The sequence below is a fragment of the Aedes albopictus genome, chromosome 3, assembly GCF_035046485.1.
Source record: "Aedes albopictus strain Foshan chromosome 3, AalbF5, whole genome shotgun sequence".
NCBI classification, from domain to species: domain Eukaryota; kingdom Metazoa; phylum Arthropoda; class Insecta; order Diptera; family Culicidae; genus Aedes; species Aedes albopictus.
Genome location: NC_085138.1, coordinates 218336837 through 218355410, shown reverse-complemented (window position 1 = coordinate 218355410; position 18574 = coordinate 218336837). Strand labels below are relative to the sequence as shown.

The 18574-nt window shown below is 38.9% G+C and overlaps 1 protein-coding gene across 1 annotated transcript in view; it reads right to left on the bottom strand.

Moving 5' to 3' along the window:
- The window catches only part of LOC109411919 (neurogenic locus protein delta), an 80583-nt gene that overhangs the window by 47389 nt on the left and 14620 nt on the right, over positions 1-18574 (bottom strand). The window contains exon 2 of the mRNA XM_029877200.2: positions 5430-5732. Coding sequence (XP_029733060.2) covers positions 5430-5732 — 303 coding nt within the window. The remainder of the gene's footprint in view (positions 1-5429; positions 5733-18574) is intronic.

The following is an 18574-nucleotide window of genomic DNA, read 5'->3' as shown; positions in this document are numbered from 1 at the left end:
GGCTGGTAAGAGAATTTGTTTAATAAACAACTTTCATAAAGAGCAGTACAAAATAACAAGTACAGTTCATTTTCTCAAAGTAAATAAATAGCAGAGCAGCGGTGTTGTTTATTTGGACATTGGGAAAACGATAAACTGTGCGGTTGGCAACTTATTTGCCAATCTCTGAAAGATTCATATGCAAACATTTCCGTCGATGAGGCGATCTCTCTAAATTAGAGACGTTCAACAGGGGATCGAAACGGCAAATCTACATTGATGCCTTTCCTATCTTTCTGATTAGCATAAATAGATAGGTAACACCATTTGGTATTTTTTGAATTCTTTGTCAGATCCGAACCGTATGGATTGTTTCTTGTATATCGTTGTAGTACTTGAACAGCTATTTAAATTTTTGATTTTCAGCTTAATTATTTTCAATGCATTTGGATTAGTTTCTCTCAAGGTTCTTTTCGCTCGCCTGGGAATCGTTTGACTCATTCCACTATAACTCAGTTTGGAAGCTATTTACTACAGTGTGATGTTCGGCAAACTTGTAGGGCTAAGTGTTTCCTACAATTATCACCACAGACGCCATATTCTTATTTTCATTTTTAGGGAGTGAGAGCGCTAGTATCACCTACTCATAATAACCGATCGAGAAATCCAATCATTTAGTAGAAGTAGGTAGTACTAACACTTGTACGCCGTAAATATGAAATATAGAATATGACGTCTTTGGTGATAATTTCATTTTCATTTTCATTTTGCAGCATTTGGTGGGGCAATGAGAGCGCAAGTCAGTCCAAAGCCGATGATAAGGAGGGGTAACGGCTGAATAGTCTTTGCTGACCACATAAACGCCATGGGATAGGAAAAGGGTATTTTGGTGTGGGATTAGGGTGTTGGTGCAGACTTGACGATATCAATGCTATTCAGATGCAAAATTATTTTAAGGCTCAATAGTGAATCGCATACCTTCCAAAACCAAAAAACAATAATCCACAAAATACCAAGCAAGTCATAGAAAGAAAAAGCGCCCGATTGTTTATTTTGTCAATTATAACAAACGGAAACTTCTACCCTCTCCGACTCGCCAGTCACCCCGGAAAAAATGTCCCTTCAGTTCTGGAAAATATATTATCCCCAATTAAGCCTTTAATCGAATTGTCCGCGTGGTCTTGTAGTACCCCTGCTAGGTAAGAATCAGTCATTGTCATACATATTAAATGCTAGACATGACCCCATGGATAGCATTTGCATATGTAAAAGCTTTGCTGATGTGACTTTCCTATTAGGCAATTCTCTCATCTCATGTTTGTCTTCAAAACCTGACTTGGAGATCTGATTCTTACAGAATTGTTTGCCATTGATTATACATTCAGCTATTCTAATCATTACTGCAAAGGCCATCGACCACATGCCTGAAATCAAAGCTTCCTGGAAGATATAATCCAAGCCCAGGGTGAATATGACGTCTTTGGTGATAATTGTAGGAAAAACATTACTCTACAGTCTACAAGTTTGCCTAACATCACACTGTAGTAAAAAGCTTTCTAACTGAGGTATACCTAGACAGTGAAATAAGTCAAATGATTGCCAGGTGAGTGACCTGAACCATGGTTTCTCTCAATTTCTGCTGCTACACATATTTTAAAATTGGTGCTAAAGATAAAACACCAAGAAACCCTATTTCAATCTTGCATACAAACTTCAAAAGCACAAAACTGATAAATAAAACATCTGGGTCACTTACAAAAAGAGGCAGATTATCCAAATCGAATGTGTTAACGAATTTTCAAGATTAATTCTTTTGAAAACGCGATTAGTTTTTTTTTCTGATGTTCCACCTTGAAGGATACTCTAAATAAAACGTGTACGTCTTCATTTAGTTGTATCATATCTTTCTCAAAGGCGATGAAATACATAAAAGTTTGAATTGTCGATTTGCTCACGTACATCCCACAGATGGGCAAAGAATTTGCATGTTAATCTGACATTGAAATTGCTGAAACACAAGAAAAACTCTCTGTTTATAGGATAGGATACCAATGCTTGAGGAGCTGTATTTAAATACCAGCCTGACGACGTCTAGCAGGAGAAACTTGATGACGGCTCCGAAAATAGAGTGACTTTCTTCTTGCTTCGATGGTTAGTAGGTACCTATATACGTATTTTCCGGAACGCGACAATGTCAGACGATTAGTGCACCAGTGCGCAAGTAGCGTTCTCTAATTTTAGCTTCAACTGCACATTTCCATATGGGTTTCGAGTTTTGCATGCCTACGGGAACCGTCGCCAACGTCTGGGGGAGTCGCTACGCCCAACATGGCATATTATTCTCGGTTGGAGGTGCGCCGCAGCAGACAGTGAACAAAAACCAGTCTCATGTAAATAGCAGAGCTCATCGTCGCACAATTGGACAAGATAAACGGATAAAAAAAAAACCTTGGCTGATGAAGGTTACTCATCCGTCGTCTTCGTCGGCGGCGGCGTGTGAATGGCAGATTTCCCGCCCGGAGAGAGAGGACAAGTTATTGTTAATCCAATTTCTAATCAAAACAAAGCTGTTGTTCAGAGCTACAACTTCTCACCAGACCAGCAGCGGCAGGCCGCAAAACATTAACGGACGGTGCGCGCCGCTTGTTTACACGCTGTATATTGATGGTGTTACAAAACTGCGATACAAGTGATGATAGCAAAAAAAAATCTGCAACACAACATCAATATGACGAAATAGAGCAGGTCTACGCTGTTTTACGACCAACGCTCGTTATGCTGGTAGCCGCCCGCCAACATGTATGTGTGTTTCAGGGAATTCGTTACACAATTAACTTTAAAGCTATGCGCAACTTTGAGGGCAGCAACTGGACTGATTCCCCTAGAATGCCTTATTGTGGGTATTTCTCAACCTCATAGTGACGTTTCACCAATGTTTGAGTGTGATTTTGGGATAAAATAGTAAAAATGCAAACAATACCTTAGTAAATAGATATTGCATGAAAGCACGTCACTGAACTTCAGACTATAGAAAGTTAGTGCCGATGTATTTCGGAAGAATTCCAAAAAAAATCTATTTTTTAGCTTGTAATTTAAATAAGCAGAGTTGCTGGAGAAATTCATGGAAAATTGCTGGACAAACTTTTAGATGTTTCGTTTTCGTGTAGAACTGTTTTTGAAGTTGTAGAATATCTAAAGATCCCTTGAAAAATTGTGAAAGCGGTACAGGAAGAGTTTTTATAAAGGTTTATTAGATGTACTTTTAAACTGAAGTGTCAACATTTTTGGTTGTATTTCCGCCAGTATTTTTTGTTGAAAATAACGGATAAATTTTTGAAAAAGATCCCACCAAAATAATGGCGGAATGTAGCGATTCTCATAAGTATTCCTAATGATTTCAAATTGTTAAAAGATTTAAATTGTGAAAATTGGTAAAGAAACACATAAAACAAAATTCGGAAGAATTTAAGAAGAATTTGTTAAGACATTCTCGGCGGGATTGACAGCAAATCAACTTTGCACGTAAAGACATTCGTAAGAACACCTGGACGCATCCAAATGGAGAAACTTGCAATCAAATACGTTATGTTATGGTAGACGCTAGACGCTTCTCTGGAATGCCATTGATGTGAGGACCTTCAAAGTACCATCCATCGACTCTGATCACTACTTTAACTGGTCTCGTCATATTTTACTAATCAGGTACAAGCTAATTTATCCAGAAAATTCAAGCATTTGTATTTGTTAAACAAGTAGAATCGCCGTTAGGAGCTGTCCATAAACTACGTAGACTAATTTTGGGCCATCACAGACCCCCCTCCCCCTCCGAAAACTTTTGTTCATACAAAATTTTCGAAAGACTTGTCTGTATAGAATGTCAAAAATCTGTATATCTGGCATCTCTGCTCATAACGTCCAGTGTGATAGGAAACGATTGAAACAGAATTGGTTTCAGTAGAGAAAGATTCTTCATCCGGCGTTAATGGAGCAAACTTTAATAAAATAATAATAATAAAAATTAGGGTAAAAGATATCATGGTACACAAATCCTGTCATAATTTTCACGTGGTGGAACGTACCCGAAACATTGACATTCCCTGGTCTAACGAATTCTTCCTGTCCAACACTCACTCATCCATGATGGTAAGGCCAAAGAGTTCGTGATGAACGTTGCGAGAAACTATTCCCCTTTTTATTTTTATGTTTAACCTTCCGTAACTCGCGCGGTCGGCTATCACCGCCAGCACCGCGCTCGTGCTGCGTACAACAAGCAAGCTTTTTTCAACAGCGCGACCACTGGAGGGTTAAAAACAAGGAAAACCTAACAGTACCTATCTACACTGACACTAGAGGAGAGAGAGCGCGCGCGTGTTTCCGCTGTGCGCCCGGTGGTATTTAAAACTAGTAGGCACTGGTGGTACTACAATTGCACGTGTGTGAAATGGTGAATGTGCTCAAGGACATTTGAAAAAAGTGAATGAAAGTTCCCGGCGAAAACAGCTAGCTAAAAAAAAACGGTGTACTGCGTTGCTCGCTTATTTGACCAGGTCTCGCCGCTGCCGTTTAAAACTCATCGGTAGGGCCAAGCTTCGAAGTGGGCTTCCTGCGAGCTGCGAACACGGGATCGTTGCATTGCGCGGAGGACTACGACTCCTTCCTTGACACGCACACACACACAGACACGGTTGCACCAACACCGTCGTGCAAATCATGAGTGCGTCGTCAGTCTATTTCGTGTGTGTCGCAACAGTCAGCAGCGGAGGTAAAACCTGAACAGCAGATGTTTCCTCCCAGCAGAGCCGCATGCATTTGCTTGCCGCTGGCTGACTGTTATGTTGACGACTCAACATAATTTCTTCAGCATATGGCTTAGCCCCCATTGGCGATTTTGTTTCATTAATGAAAATGAACTTGGCACACGGGGAGCGTGTTTTGGGTTTTGGAATGCGATGAAAAAGCGCGCTGTTTGTTAGTCTGGGTGCTCGTGCCGCTCAATGTTTGAAGCAAATGAGAAAAAAGCGAAATGATTTCTTTCTGGAATAGGTCAACGCGATGACGACGACGACGACGACGAAAAACGGTGACATTATTAGCAAAATTGTGTACAGGAGCAGATTTAGGGTACTAAGCTTTGACTGAATTTGAAATGGATATTATTTTTGCTTTATGAATGGAATACTTCACCTACATGTAGATCTCCACAAAAAATAAAGCCTTCAAAATATTATATAATGCCGTTATTTCATACGAGACAGTAGAACCGTCTCTGAAAACGATATCGATGCTTCACAAGAGTAAAAGGAGCGAGCAAATAAATAACTATCCAGTTCCAGTACGCGTGTTTGCACGCACGCCCCAAATATTATTCGCTTTGATGAATTGTACTTTATGCGGCTTTTATTCCGCTCTTGTCGGTATACCGTGACAAAAACTACTTATGCATAACTTACCGGCCATCCAAATTCGAACGGAAACCGCATCGGATTTTCGAATCCTTCTTGTTTACTCCTTTCGGTCAGGTTCAGCGAATTTCCCTCGAACACGGGCGTTATGACATCGCCGAACGTGCACGGCGACGAGGTGTCGATAGTGACTTGGTAGTGCTTCAGACACGCACGAAACCTCGTTTTGCACGTTCCGATACAGTTGCCTTTGGCATCAGAACGACCCGAACAGCAGGCGCCCTCGTTATCCACCCCTCGTTCGTTTTTGAAGTACTTCAGCTTCAGCTCAAATAGCCCGGAGCCTTCGATCTGCAAGAAGAAAGAAATAGATTGTCTCAGATTAGACCGTTCGTGTGCATTGTATCTTTCTCGGATGGAAATCTCCCAGAAACAGAGGTCATAAAAAACATACTTTATGAGGCTGGGAGCAACTTCGCAGATTTTAGTGATGTGAATTACTGGGCTTTGCAGCTTCGCAGCATCACGCATCCAGCGAACCTCGAACAAGAGATGATGTACTTGACTTTTGCCCTTAACACCCAAAAAAAAAAAACGATTATAAGTACCAGACTACTTATAAAACAGACTTAATTAGGAAACAGAGTTTCCGAGAAATGAATAAAACAAAACTTAAACTTAAAAATATATTTAATTACATTTTTTCTTGGCGTTTTCTGCTTTCGTGTTTTCCCGTCAGAAGGTATTTAATATGTAGCCAGCCACCGCGGAAGAGCGGCAAAGAGTGGTGAGAAAAATTGAGAGGCTTTGGTAGCTTTGGAGATCACACGGTGTTCAGTCAGGCACTCTGCTGCATATGCCCCGGCAGAAGACGACAACAACAGTTGCGTGTCACCTTAGAAAGGAGGGAAAGAACCTTTAGCCGTACTGCTTTTGAACCTGTTCGTTCCCGCAAGATTATTTTGATCTCTATATAAAATAATCATCATAAAATAGAGCCACAACTTCCCTCCCAAACCAAGGAGAAAACAAAACTCATTATCATAATTAATAATTAAAGAGACAAAGCAGAACAGCATCGCGCCAAAGCTCATCTCGACCACCAGCGGCTCGCTCAGCTAGCTAACCCGGTAGAGGCGCTGCCGGTCCATGAACCGGTAATGAATTCTTTTTTATTTGTTTCCAGCACTCCCTCCTACCAGGGGCTGAGATTATGTCGGCGATGTTCGCACGCACTGTGTGCTATGCGGAGCTGACCACCATCATCTCGAACCAAGCTATTTATTACTGGACACTCATTAATCACCTGGAGAGGAAAGGCTCTCGGTCCCGCGTAAATTGATAGAGTTATTAAAATCAAGCTCGACCTTACCGATCACCCAAGAAGGCGCTTGAACTAGTTTAATGGCCCAGTAAACGGTTGGTATTCAGGTACTTGGAAACTTTATAGCCAACCGGCAAACAGCATGTGTTCAAAATATTATGTTTAGACAATTTAAACTAGTTCGGCATTTGTTTTGGTAGAGTCCAAATTGGTTTAAAGCAGCCAATTTTTTTTAAAGTATAATTTTAACATAAAAATACCCAAGATGGGTAAACTGCCAATTGCTGTACGGCTCACGCTATGTCCAAAAGGAAGTATTATGAAAAGTGGATGTACCCCAAATGATATTCCTTAGGATTGTAGGTTTGAACCTCTAGTTTCAGAATCTGCGCGGCTTAAAATATTTCATCTTGGTTTTTTTTTTGATATTTATGATTTTTTCTTATTTTTTCTATACAATTGTCTAAAAAAGTCAAAATAAGGTCACACTAGATACTGAATTCAGTTGGTCAACTTGGTAAAAGTTCGGATTATCGAAATTAGGCAAAATGTAAACGAAATTTTGGCTAGAAATTTATTGAATCGTCAGTGTGCTGAATTTCAGTAAATTATGACAGAACTGGTAGAGAACATTAAACATTATTAGGTAAGTAAAAAGAAAATCGTGTTGACTACTGTTCCTTTGAATTCCACAAAGAATGTGCATCCTTTGACAGATACGTATTTCGACCTCAACTGTAAGGTCGTCTTCAGTGTCTTGTACTTGACTCGACAGAGTCTGAATATTCCCGTAACGTGGGTAGATCACCTTACAATGGTGCGTTGCGGTGTAACATCTGCCACATCAAACTTAGATCTTGCTACATATTTCTCTGTCTAAAGTAATCAGACAAGATCTAGGTTTGGTGTACTGTTTATATATGTTATATTTGATTTTTTACTACTAATTAATATATTATTTCAGGAGGATTCAGGTGAACTTCATGTATGAATAAATGCTAACCAAATATACCTAATCATAACCTTTTTGTTTACAGATAACATGAAGGTAAGAATGTTCTATCATATAATCACACATATAATATCATATCATATCATATATTGGGGAAGGGAGGGACCATCAGGGCACCCGATTGAAACGATTTGGACAGGAGCCTGGAACTGCCTCCTCCTTGCTGTTAACATCTCGTGGATTGAGGGCGGGCTCTTCGACCCCATCTATTGGGAGTATTCTGTCAATCGAGGGAAATGTGTACCACCAAAAAATTCAATTGGCTTCTTTAACGATGTTGAGATAATTCGATATTCTGAATCTGCATGTCAAACTGAGCTGAAATCCACATTTTCATGAATTTTGTAGGCCGGGAACCTTTTTAAAAATCAATTTGAAGTTTGTATGGGATCAATTTGTCGAATCACCCCTCGTCGCAGTTTGTACTGGGCGGAGCTGTCAAACAGTTGTCCAGCTGTCAAATGGTGATTTCAAAAAATCTCTTTGAAATTGATTTTAGGTACCAAAATAAGGTTCTAAAAATCTGAAAAAAATCATAGTGGCTCAGAAAAAGGTACTCTTTCGTATAAAATCAAAAAAAAAAACAATACATTTTTCAAAATTTAAAAACCCAATTGGTTCTTGGTAAGAGGCCAAATTTGTAATCAATTCTTCCAGAACATTTGACCAGTATTTTTTTATATTTTGACATTAACTTTTTTGTACGTTTAAAAATCACCATGTCTGACGTGATGTTCACTGACTAGATTTTATCTACTACATAACTATATACGTATATTCTAGCTGACATGACATGTTTCCGATCGTTCCAGGCTTTCAGATAAACTACATAGAGGAGTTTTTCTACGCAGGTTTTTTTTGTCACGATAGAACCAAATAAATGTGAAGTAGGTTTCTCATGATTGTTATTTTTTGTGCCAAGAAACGATAGGTCTTTGACCAAGTCGTCTATAGCCTGTTCGGGAATCAGTGTAAGCGTATGAAAACAATACTTATTGAATTGTAATGATGATTGGTAGATAATTGTAGTTTTATCTAATTATCTGTTATTACAATAAAAGTATTCTTCTTTGGTATGCGCAGACCGAAAGCTGCTCCGATCGGTGGTAGTTGTAGTGATGCTGGCGAGTCCGATGATGATGGAGATTGTTGTTCCGTTCTCAGGATTCCCCGACCGGAGGCACTCGTGTGTATAATTCTTTTTTGTTTCGATTTCGCGCTCAGTAGTCTCTCAGCCATAGAGTGTTGTGTGCAAATAACGTTTATATCTTTACGACGGCTCCTAAAAAAGTGGTGCAATTGTAATAGATTGATCAAATAAGGGAACTCAATTTGAATTATCGAGTAAAAATACCCTCGCTTCTTGACGTTTTCTGACGCGATAACTGTGAATCAATTGCAGAGTGGGCAAGTTACGTTTTTGCGAACAAGATTGCAAATTTTAGGAAACTAACCATCGAAAAGCATTATACATATAGAATCATAATAATAAGCAGAAGAATGTATAAGCAAAATTATGAAGCGAACGGACGGACGGATACAGAGCCATTCTTAGAAAGCACAAGAGGCGAACGATTCTACCAAAGAGAAGAGAAAAATCGTGCAATTTTTCAGGTTTTGCAGCCTGTTTTTGTTGTGTTCCCATGATTGAATACATTTTTCGGAAAGGTTTTTTCGTCTTTGCGCAGCGCACTCTTTCAGATATCCATTATCAGAGAAGAGCGGCGCGGTCGACACACATTGGCTCCAATGTCGTTCAAGCCAGCGATGGGTGAACGGCTGGACGGACGGAAGACTGGTGAAAACGGCTCCAGCTGTGGAGCCACTACAGTACTAGTGAGAGAAGTTGAAAATCTGGTAGAACCGGAACCCAGCAAAGGGCCAAGCCGTGCCAAAGACTACTGATTGGCCAGACTTCTTTTTTATTGGTTTATTTCGCGTTTTCCTTCGTAAATGCATTTGCACAAAACATCCGACCAGGCATCGAGCGATCCCCAACGAATGCATGTGTGTTGCATTCATTCAGAAATTTTCTTTATGGGAAATCTGAACAGCTTTTAAATTGATTGGCTATTATCTTCTCCCCATCCTTCCTTATAATTATAATGCCACGAAAAATAGGATTAGCCACTCGCGTTAGCTGATTCGTAATTCCTCAATTGGTATCCTTCTCGTCTACAGGATATGTATCTGTTTTTGAACCCTTTTCCTGCCGGTGTGAGACCAGTTAATCGTATCCTTGCATCTTCTTCTTGTTTTCTGACAGCAGCGTCTGACTGTCGATCATCATCTCCACCAGTTGTCCGACGAGCTTGTCGGGAAAGAAATGTGGTCATCTGTCTAACTGGAGCCAGATACAGGGTGCCTCAGTATAAATGTTGTCTTGCCAAGGTACTATTAATAAACTATATTTGGGATAAGTCGCATGCTCTCTAATGTTGCTGTCATTATTTCACTTTAGGAAGACTAGGAAATCGAGGATCAAACGATCTACCCTTTCGGAAAAGGTTAAGAAACTGTGCTTTTTCATATTTTTATGGCGCATTCTACAACAACCCCTTCAGCACGGTCAACAACTGACGGCGACGACGTATGCTGCAAAAAGAAAGTGTCTCCACAATACCTGCCCGTCAGTCATTCCACTGGCGACGGTCTTGTTGACGCTGATAACTGTGAAACATTGAACAAGATGCTATACCCAATGCATGTGTGCACGGCTGTATGTTCATCTCGCTACCTGCCCGCCGCCGCCAGGAGGACGTGGCCGATCGATGTGTGGCCAAGGGTCGATACCTTGCTGATAAAGATAAGTGCCATTGATGCCGCCCGGTGTGCGGCAGTTGGGCATTCGGACGCACCACTACCCGAGCAGGAATGAATAACTGCCACATAACTAGAGCATACCAAAGTCAGATATTATACCAAGACAAGGTATTGGTCGGTAGTCCAGGTATTGAAAATAACTTATTTTGGTATTTTGCAGGTATTGATGCAATACTTCAACGAGTTATTGGTTTGGTGTTGAGGACTGCTTGAGGTATTATTGAATTATGGAAAAATCGCTATTTGTATGGGAATATCGCCGATTATTATTTAGGTATTGCCATACCTAATATCATTATTCACGCGTTATGCACAGAATACATACCAGTTATGATTTTAGGTATTTTACCTCTTATGCAGGGCTACTTAACACCTCATTCAGGTTGTAGGTATTCGGTTTTCCATACCTGAGTTAGTTATTCTTCAGCTATTTTCTCCTGCTCGGGTAAAACCTGTCTGTGCGGTGTTGTTTTCTTTCTGCTGTTCTTCGGCGTCGTCGTCATCGCCGCCGCAACCTGTCGCTTTCAAATGCAAACGTCGGGAATGGATTCTGCAAAAACTTGCGATTGCTTCCGATGATTTAATTTTTAAACAGTAATTAGACTGGACCATCATCATCCACTCGGCGACTGCCGTCTGCCTACGTGCGTGCCCCTCTCTCCGGGTTTCCCTCTCGATCGGATCGATCTTCTCGGAAATTGAAATTGCATTCCGAACACAATGTGTGCCTACGGATGCTGCATACGAATTGTGGAGAGGCTGCTAGACGACCGTTGCCCTTGCACATCCAACAAATGTGAGTACATTTTTTTGTTGGGATATAGATTTGGGTAGGGCATGGAACCTTATTTTTGATAGCGATGTATTATCCCGGCAAAGTTGAACAGCAAAGTCATGTTGCATGATGAACAGATGAAGTTTATTATTTTATTTGAAGTCGCCATAACAAAAATGATAAAGAAAAACGGTTTGGTTGCAGATTCAAATGATAGTAGGTTATTATTGAGTTCAAGTTGATTAGAAGGAAAAAAAATTGAACACGAAAGCAATAAAAGCAATCTAAAGATTGAGCTAATAAAGAGCAAAACCCTATCACAGTACGAATTGGCCGACAGAATCACTCTCCCGTAGACGGACAGAAGGGCCAAATATTACAGCATGACAGGTTCGGAATCGACCGACAGAATTGCTCATCTGTAGCTTTTATGTAGTTTCAGGATTGCTACGTATTGTAGGGGGAACCAAAGCGCCAAGCTTAGATCCGAACAGATTTTTGAATCATATGGACCTCCGCCCAGAAACCTGCAGATAATTTTCCTTCGCACAGAAACAATTCTATCCATTACTAGGAAATCACATCTAAATAATTTCACTAATTTACTGTTTTTTATGATATTTTATACAATGTGCTTTTGCATTAGCATTAGCATTAAGCAAGTCGCACAAATTCGTAGGTGGTACAGTCTCAGACTGCTGTCATAAGAATTGCCCCCTTCCCGTCTGTTACCAAAGCACAGCGGCTTGGTGCTAATCACTGACCCTAAGACAAGATTGACGCAATCCTCCAACGGTCGAAATCTGTCCTGGCCTCGTCCTTGCGACAGCTGAGGGATGGGAAAGGAAGATTAGTTGGACACCAAAGAAAGATATGTAGAGACCTCGATGTGAATCAGACAAACTCTCACAATAAACACGAATTATCTGAAGATTAATTTGCAAGCAATTCAATGCAAACTTTGTGGAAGGCATTGCGCCACCAGCCGTTTTTGAATTCGGCCGGCCATATTCAAAATAACGTGGAACAAAGAAAACGCGTGACAGTTTTTTTCTCTCTTATACAAAGTGTTTAAAAATTAGTTTCTGGTCGATGTGGAAACTCTGAATTTCTTTTCCTTCAGATTAAAGTTTCAACCCACTTGCTGATTAAATTTGAGTCACGTGATCGTGACGGTTAGATCGATGCCGGGAGCCTGTGGCTCTCCAGTAAAAATGTAACTTTTACTCAGCTATCTGTACTTTATTGAAGACAACCGGTAATATATCACAACAGTGTTTCGTTCAACTGCTTGCATTATTTATCATTCTATTTATTTGAAACATTTCTTTAATCTACTCCATTGATCTAACGTCTTGTCACCCAGATCAACACACTCGTTGGCGTCAAACAATGTTGTTCAAAACTGAACTCGCAACAACATCACACTCCTTCGGGAAGGTCTGTTTAGACAAATGCATCGCAACAAACTCAACGCATCACCTGCCCGGAGTAATTTATGAATTTCGGATGTTTAATTTTTTGGTCGTTGCTTGCCACGACGCAACGACGGATGGTGGTAGGTATTCGATGGCGCAATCGTTCGATGTCGCGCTGCGCTGCGCTGGTCTGCCCGAAGGAGGAGCACAGGGAGCGTGCAAATTTTCGAATGCACACGAAAGTCATCAACAAGATTATAAATTGATGTTTCCGCTGCATTTGTCTTTTCCTTGGCGGATATTTTTCAACAGAAAAATGTTCATCTGCTCCCGTACACGACTGGCTGGCCACTTTCCGGGCATTTTTCGCAGAACGCCCGGCGTCGGCGGTTCATGAGTTTGGATAATACCTTCCACTGTAATAGATTGCTCGGCCACAAGTTGGTGACGGAAATGATGCCGCCGCTGAACTACAGTAGAATCTTTATCGGCCAATGGTTTAATCGTTAATTTAGTCTATAACATCACTAACCACCAATGCCGTATCATAGAGACCTGTCTGTTATAAGCGGCGACGGGTGATCTATATAATTCAAGCTAGATCAACGCAGAAATAAAAATGAAACGACAAACGGATACGGTATTTAACCAACAAATGCAACGATGGGTGATCATATCTTAATATATGACCAATAGAACGATGTGCGACGATGATGATGATGATGGTGAGACTGCACTGTTGCGGCAATCCGGTGACAACATAAACGTGTGCGTTTGAGCGATATTTTTCGAATATTAATAATTGAAAAATGAGCACCAGATGTTTTCGTTTTCAGCTGCCTGTCGGGGTGTAGTATTCAGATTTCCATTTAAAATCGGTCTTCACCGTTGTTGACGACGACGACGACGAAAAAAACCGTCTGCAGCAGTCGCGCGGTAAAGGTCATAAAAAAGAGAAAACTCATTTTTTTCTCACTTTGCGTGCGCAGATGGAGTCCTCTTCGTTGAACTAGAAACATCACAGCAGGCCAAAAAAGCAGGCATATTTATCCAGCTTTGCTATTCCCATTGCAATCGCAGTAGGCGAGCTACACACTAAAATCCTTTGACCTACTGAGTTTTCATCGCAACGCTGGATGCGAAACAAATTCCACAGCGACAACTCAGCCAAGCAAGTGATGATAAATAAAGCATCCTTAAGCAGCGCTCTTCTATCCGCCGACTTGACAAGAGCGTGATCTTTCCACGCTATATGTCACGTTTACCGTGGCAACATCGGTTTGAAATAGTGGAAAACCCGAGCAAATCTAGACACACCGTGATGACATACGGAAAACATATGGATTTGGGGAGTTCTAAAAATATAAATTTTGGAAATTCGAGAGGCCATTAGGCAAGAAACGAATTTGATTTTGTGTGTCATGGTGCCTAACAAGCTATACGGATATTCGTTGATAGGTATAGGAAAAGGATGTAGTGTTACAAAGTTGTACTGACGATCATTCGCAGTTATATAATGAAACATTTGTATTTGTATTTGATAATCTGTAAAAGCTGTCCCATTAAACACAGTACTGCAGTACCATAGAGATTTTTCCGATTTTCATCCTTTATATGTCAATTTTCTCAATATTGTCTCCACGGCGAAGCAACAGTGAAGGAATTGTGGAAATCCGATGACCTGTTCTCGAAGCCAGAGATGGCATGCTGCTCAGTTTGACTGCATGTGTGCGCGGTTTTAATAAGAAAATGAGCTGCATTGTGCACATTTTTAGTGCAGAATGCCATCCCTGCTCGAAACACATGTTATAGACGAATTTCGCACCAACTCGTCTTCGGGGTTGGCAGCGCCCCCTCAGAATGTTATGAAATTTTGTAGGTTTCAAGACTTTACCTTTTCAAGCAACTTTGCATATTTTGTTTTTTCAAAATTAACCTGGACTAACATTTAAAAAGAGTCAAAGTTTTTTAACCGTTTTTTTCACAAAAAAATAACTCGAATATGATAAGATGTACAAAAAAGTGATGTATGGGGGACATTTAGAGAATTGTCCAAGCTTTCATGAAAAAATATTTTAAAAATTCTAAATACATTTTTACACGTTAAAAAATATATTTTTAAAATTAAAAGTCAATTTACAGAAAATGCCCACTTTTTTATGTTTTGAAATTTTTTTCCAAGAAAGTCAATATTGTTGCCTAACTTTCCTCCATACATCACAAGATGGGCACTTTTAAGGAAAAAAAGTTTTTCTAACAAAAACTTTTTCATGTTAGTTTTTTGAGCGTGTTGCGCATTAGCCGTTTTTTTTTACAAAAAATATAACTCGAATATGATAAGTTGTACAAAAAAGTGATGTATGGGGGACTTTTAGGGAATTGTCCAAGCTTTCAAGAAAACATATTTAAAAAATATAAAAAAATGTTTTACACGCTAAAAAATATCTTTTCAAAATTAAAAGTCAATTTACAGAAAAAGCCCACTTTTTTATGTTTTGAATTTTTTTTTTTCCCAAGAAAGACAATATAGTTGCCTAACTTTCCTCCATACATCACAAGATGGGCACTTTTAAGGAAAAATTTTTTTTTCTAAAAAAACTTTTTCATTTTTTTTTTGCGTGTTGTGCATTAGCTCGTACAGTAATGTATCCTGAATCCTAATGACAATCCATTAAAACTTAATGGGCTCAACTACTTTTTTAATATCTTAACATGCTTGACATTGAAAACGTGCTTGATATTGGAAAGGGCTCAAGACAAATTTGCTTTTAGGGTTTTATATCAATGAAAACGCTTGTGTATTGATGAAATATGTACATATGTATATGTGTATTCAATTATTTTCTTTTCTACAATATATACATCCTTCTTTTATAAATTCTATTGTAACGTTTTTTGAATATTAGATCTTTAGTCTATTTGAAACAAAGTAAACCTTTTTGGATTATTTTTTGAATTCGAAAACTTCTTCGCTTCAATTTGATTTTCAGAAATTGGCACAAATGAATGAAATTTTTGTGTACCAGGTATTGTTTTTACGTGACTGTATGTGTATAGTTCTTCAAGTTCATCCGTCATTTTTGCATATTGTTCATTTGAAATAAAGCAGAAATTCAATTTTGTTATATGTATATCTGACTGTTTAACTGCCCAGTCATACAGTTCTCGAGGAGTTGTGATTGTGTTTCCATAATCTCGAGCAAGACTTGCTCGTTTTGCCATTCGCTTGAGAGTACCTCCAACAGCGTCACATGGACCTTTGCCATGTGAAGTTGCGAAGAAGTGCCATTCTGCTTCCAATCCATAATTGGACCGAAAACTGCACAAACTGGCAATTTTTTTTTGTTCTTATAATGAGCTGCTGCTCCATCTGACATGAAAGTAATTTTTGAGAAATCAATCGATTGTTTAATGAAATCCAGCAGTTTTGATATAAATAACTGAACTGCTGTTGTATCGTGTGTAAGTACTTCAGATATTATTATAAAGCTCAAGTTTTCCAACTTATTTTCTTTTCTGTAGTACACTTCAAAGGGGTGAATGGTAGCTTGAGAATTATTCCAATGGTAACCTTGAGCTGAATTTTGAATGATAAATAAATAATTTTCTGAAAAGTCACAAATTGTTAATACTTCACCCTGTTTATTCTTTTTTATCCCGCAAAAATGAGGATTGTTCTTTATAAATGAAATCATGAGTTATAAGCTTATCAACTTTTTCTACAAAATACGGAACAAACTCGTCTATAGTCTTAGTAATAGTTTCCAAATTGCATCGATCAGTGGTTAGCCATTGTTGAAATAAAACCGATTCTTTATCATTCGCTTCTAATAATGATGTTAGTTCACTGGTTCTAGGCACACAATAATACAATTTCAGCAAACAGAATGCTGTTTTAAGCATTCAGATATCAAAACAAGCTGAGAAACAGATTCCAGTTGGGATGTAACGCCAAGAAAAAGAAGGCACCCAATCAAACAAAGTTGTAATGCCCATTGAGTGTTATTAAATGGGTATAAGGATTCTTGATACATCCTGTACGAGTTAATGCGCAACACGCTAAAAAAATAACATGAAAAAGTTTTTGTTAGAAAAACTTTTTTCCTTAAAAGTGCCCATCTTGTGATGTATGGAGGAAAGTTAGGCAACAATATTGACTTTCTTGGAAAAAAATTTCAAAACATAAAAAAGTGGGCATTTTTTGTAAATTGACTTTTAATTTTAAAAATATATTTTTTAGCGTGTAAAAATGTATTTTGAATTTTTAAAATATTTTTTCATGAAAGCTTGGACAATTTTCTAAATGTCCCCCATACAACACTTTTCTATAGGTCTTGTCATTTTTGAGTTACATCGATTTTAAAAAATTCTTCGAAAAAAAGTTAGGCCCTCTTCAAATGTTACTCTTGAAAATTTTCGAAAATTGAAGTATGCAAAGTTGCTTATAAAAACCTAGTCTTTATGCCCACCAAGTTTCATTCGATTCTGAGAGGGTGTTGCCAACCACTGGTCGAGTTGGCGCGAAATTCGTCTATACAAATTAGATCAGGGGTTCTCAAACTTTTTCGGCTCGCGACCCATTTTTGATAGTTACATGATTTGACGATAAAATACGTCATTTTAGGAAAATGGACAATCTTTTTTAATAACAAACATTTAATTGCTTACTTACTTCACGTAGCAGTAAAGAGTGGAGTAAACATTAAATATTTTTAGAACGTAGTGTGTAAACATGAAATAAAACTTTTAGAATTATATTACTGCTGAATGGGCAAGGTCTATGCAGCTTTCTCCAATAAGTATTCAACTAATTATCCTTCCCTGTCCCAAGATGTTGCAAGGACGTGTCCTGGATAGCTCTCGACTTTTAAAATTTTGCGTCAATCTTGTCTTAGAACCAAAGACTAGTCTCAAATCTCAGTAATTTGGTATGAGCGGGAAGCAGGTAACGCTCATCGTTTACAAAATATTTAAAACTAAACCCCACTCGTATAATAGTCCCATATGAATAGGAAACACAGCATAGATGGGACTGTTGTGCAAATGGGGCAGTATTAGAAAAAGATAATTGTGTGGATTGTGTGGGAATAACGAAATACGACCTACTGTTTAAAAAATCAGTTACGAACTTTTAAAATCTTCTTCTTTATGACTCTACGTCCCCACTGGGACTTGGCCTGCCATGCTTCAACTTAGTGTTCTTTGAGAACTTCCACAGTTATTAATTGAAGGGCTTTCTTGGCCTGCCATTGCATGAATTTGTATATTGTGAGGCAAGTACAATGATTATGATTATGATTATGAATGACAATGGCAAGTACAACACATATGCCCAGGGAGTCGAGAAAATTTTCCCGACAGGAACGGGAATCGAACCCGCCGTCGCCGGATTGGCGATCTATAGCCTAAAACAACTAGGCTAACTGGAGAACTTTTCAAATGCTGGTTCCGAATTATAGAGCTGGAAACCAAATTCTATGTAACAAAAATTACTAGCTCGATGAATGTCATCAGCCGAAATCAATGTCATCCAAAAGCAAATATTGTAGCGTAAATGTTCAAGTTTTTGTTATTGTAAGACGCTTTTTTATGAATAGATTACCACATGTACCAAACAGAACCTTTTTGTTGCGTACACGGAAGAAATGCGTTTTTAAATATTGATAAATTATCATGTTTCACTTGGGGGCCTTAAGAGTTGAATTTATCGTTGCACTCAACCGCACTTTCTGCAATCATTTTGAAAGGGGTTTATCCCAAACCATTTCCAAGAGGACCATTCCAAGGAGCCATAATAATAGTTATTATGATTCCAACCCAGTAAAGTAAATACAGAGGAGC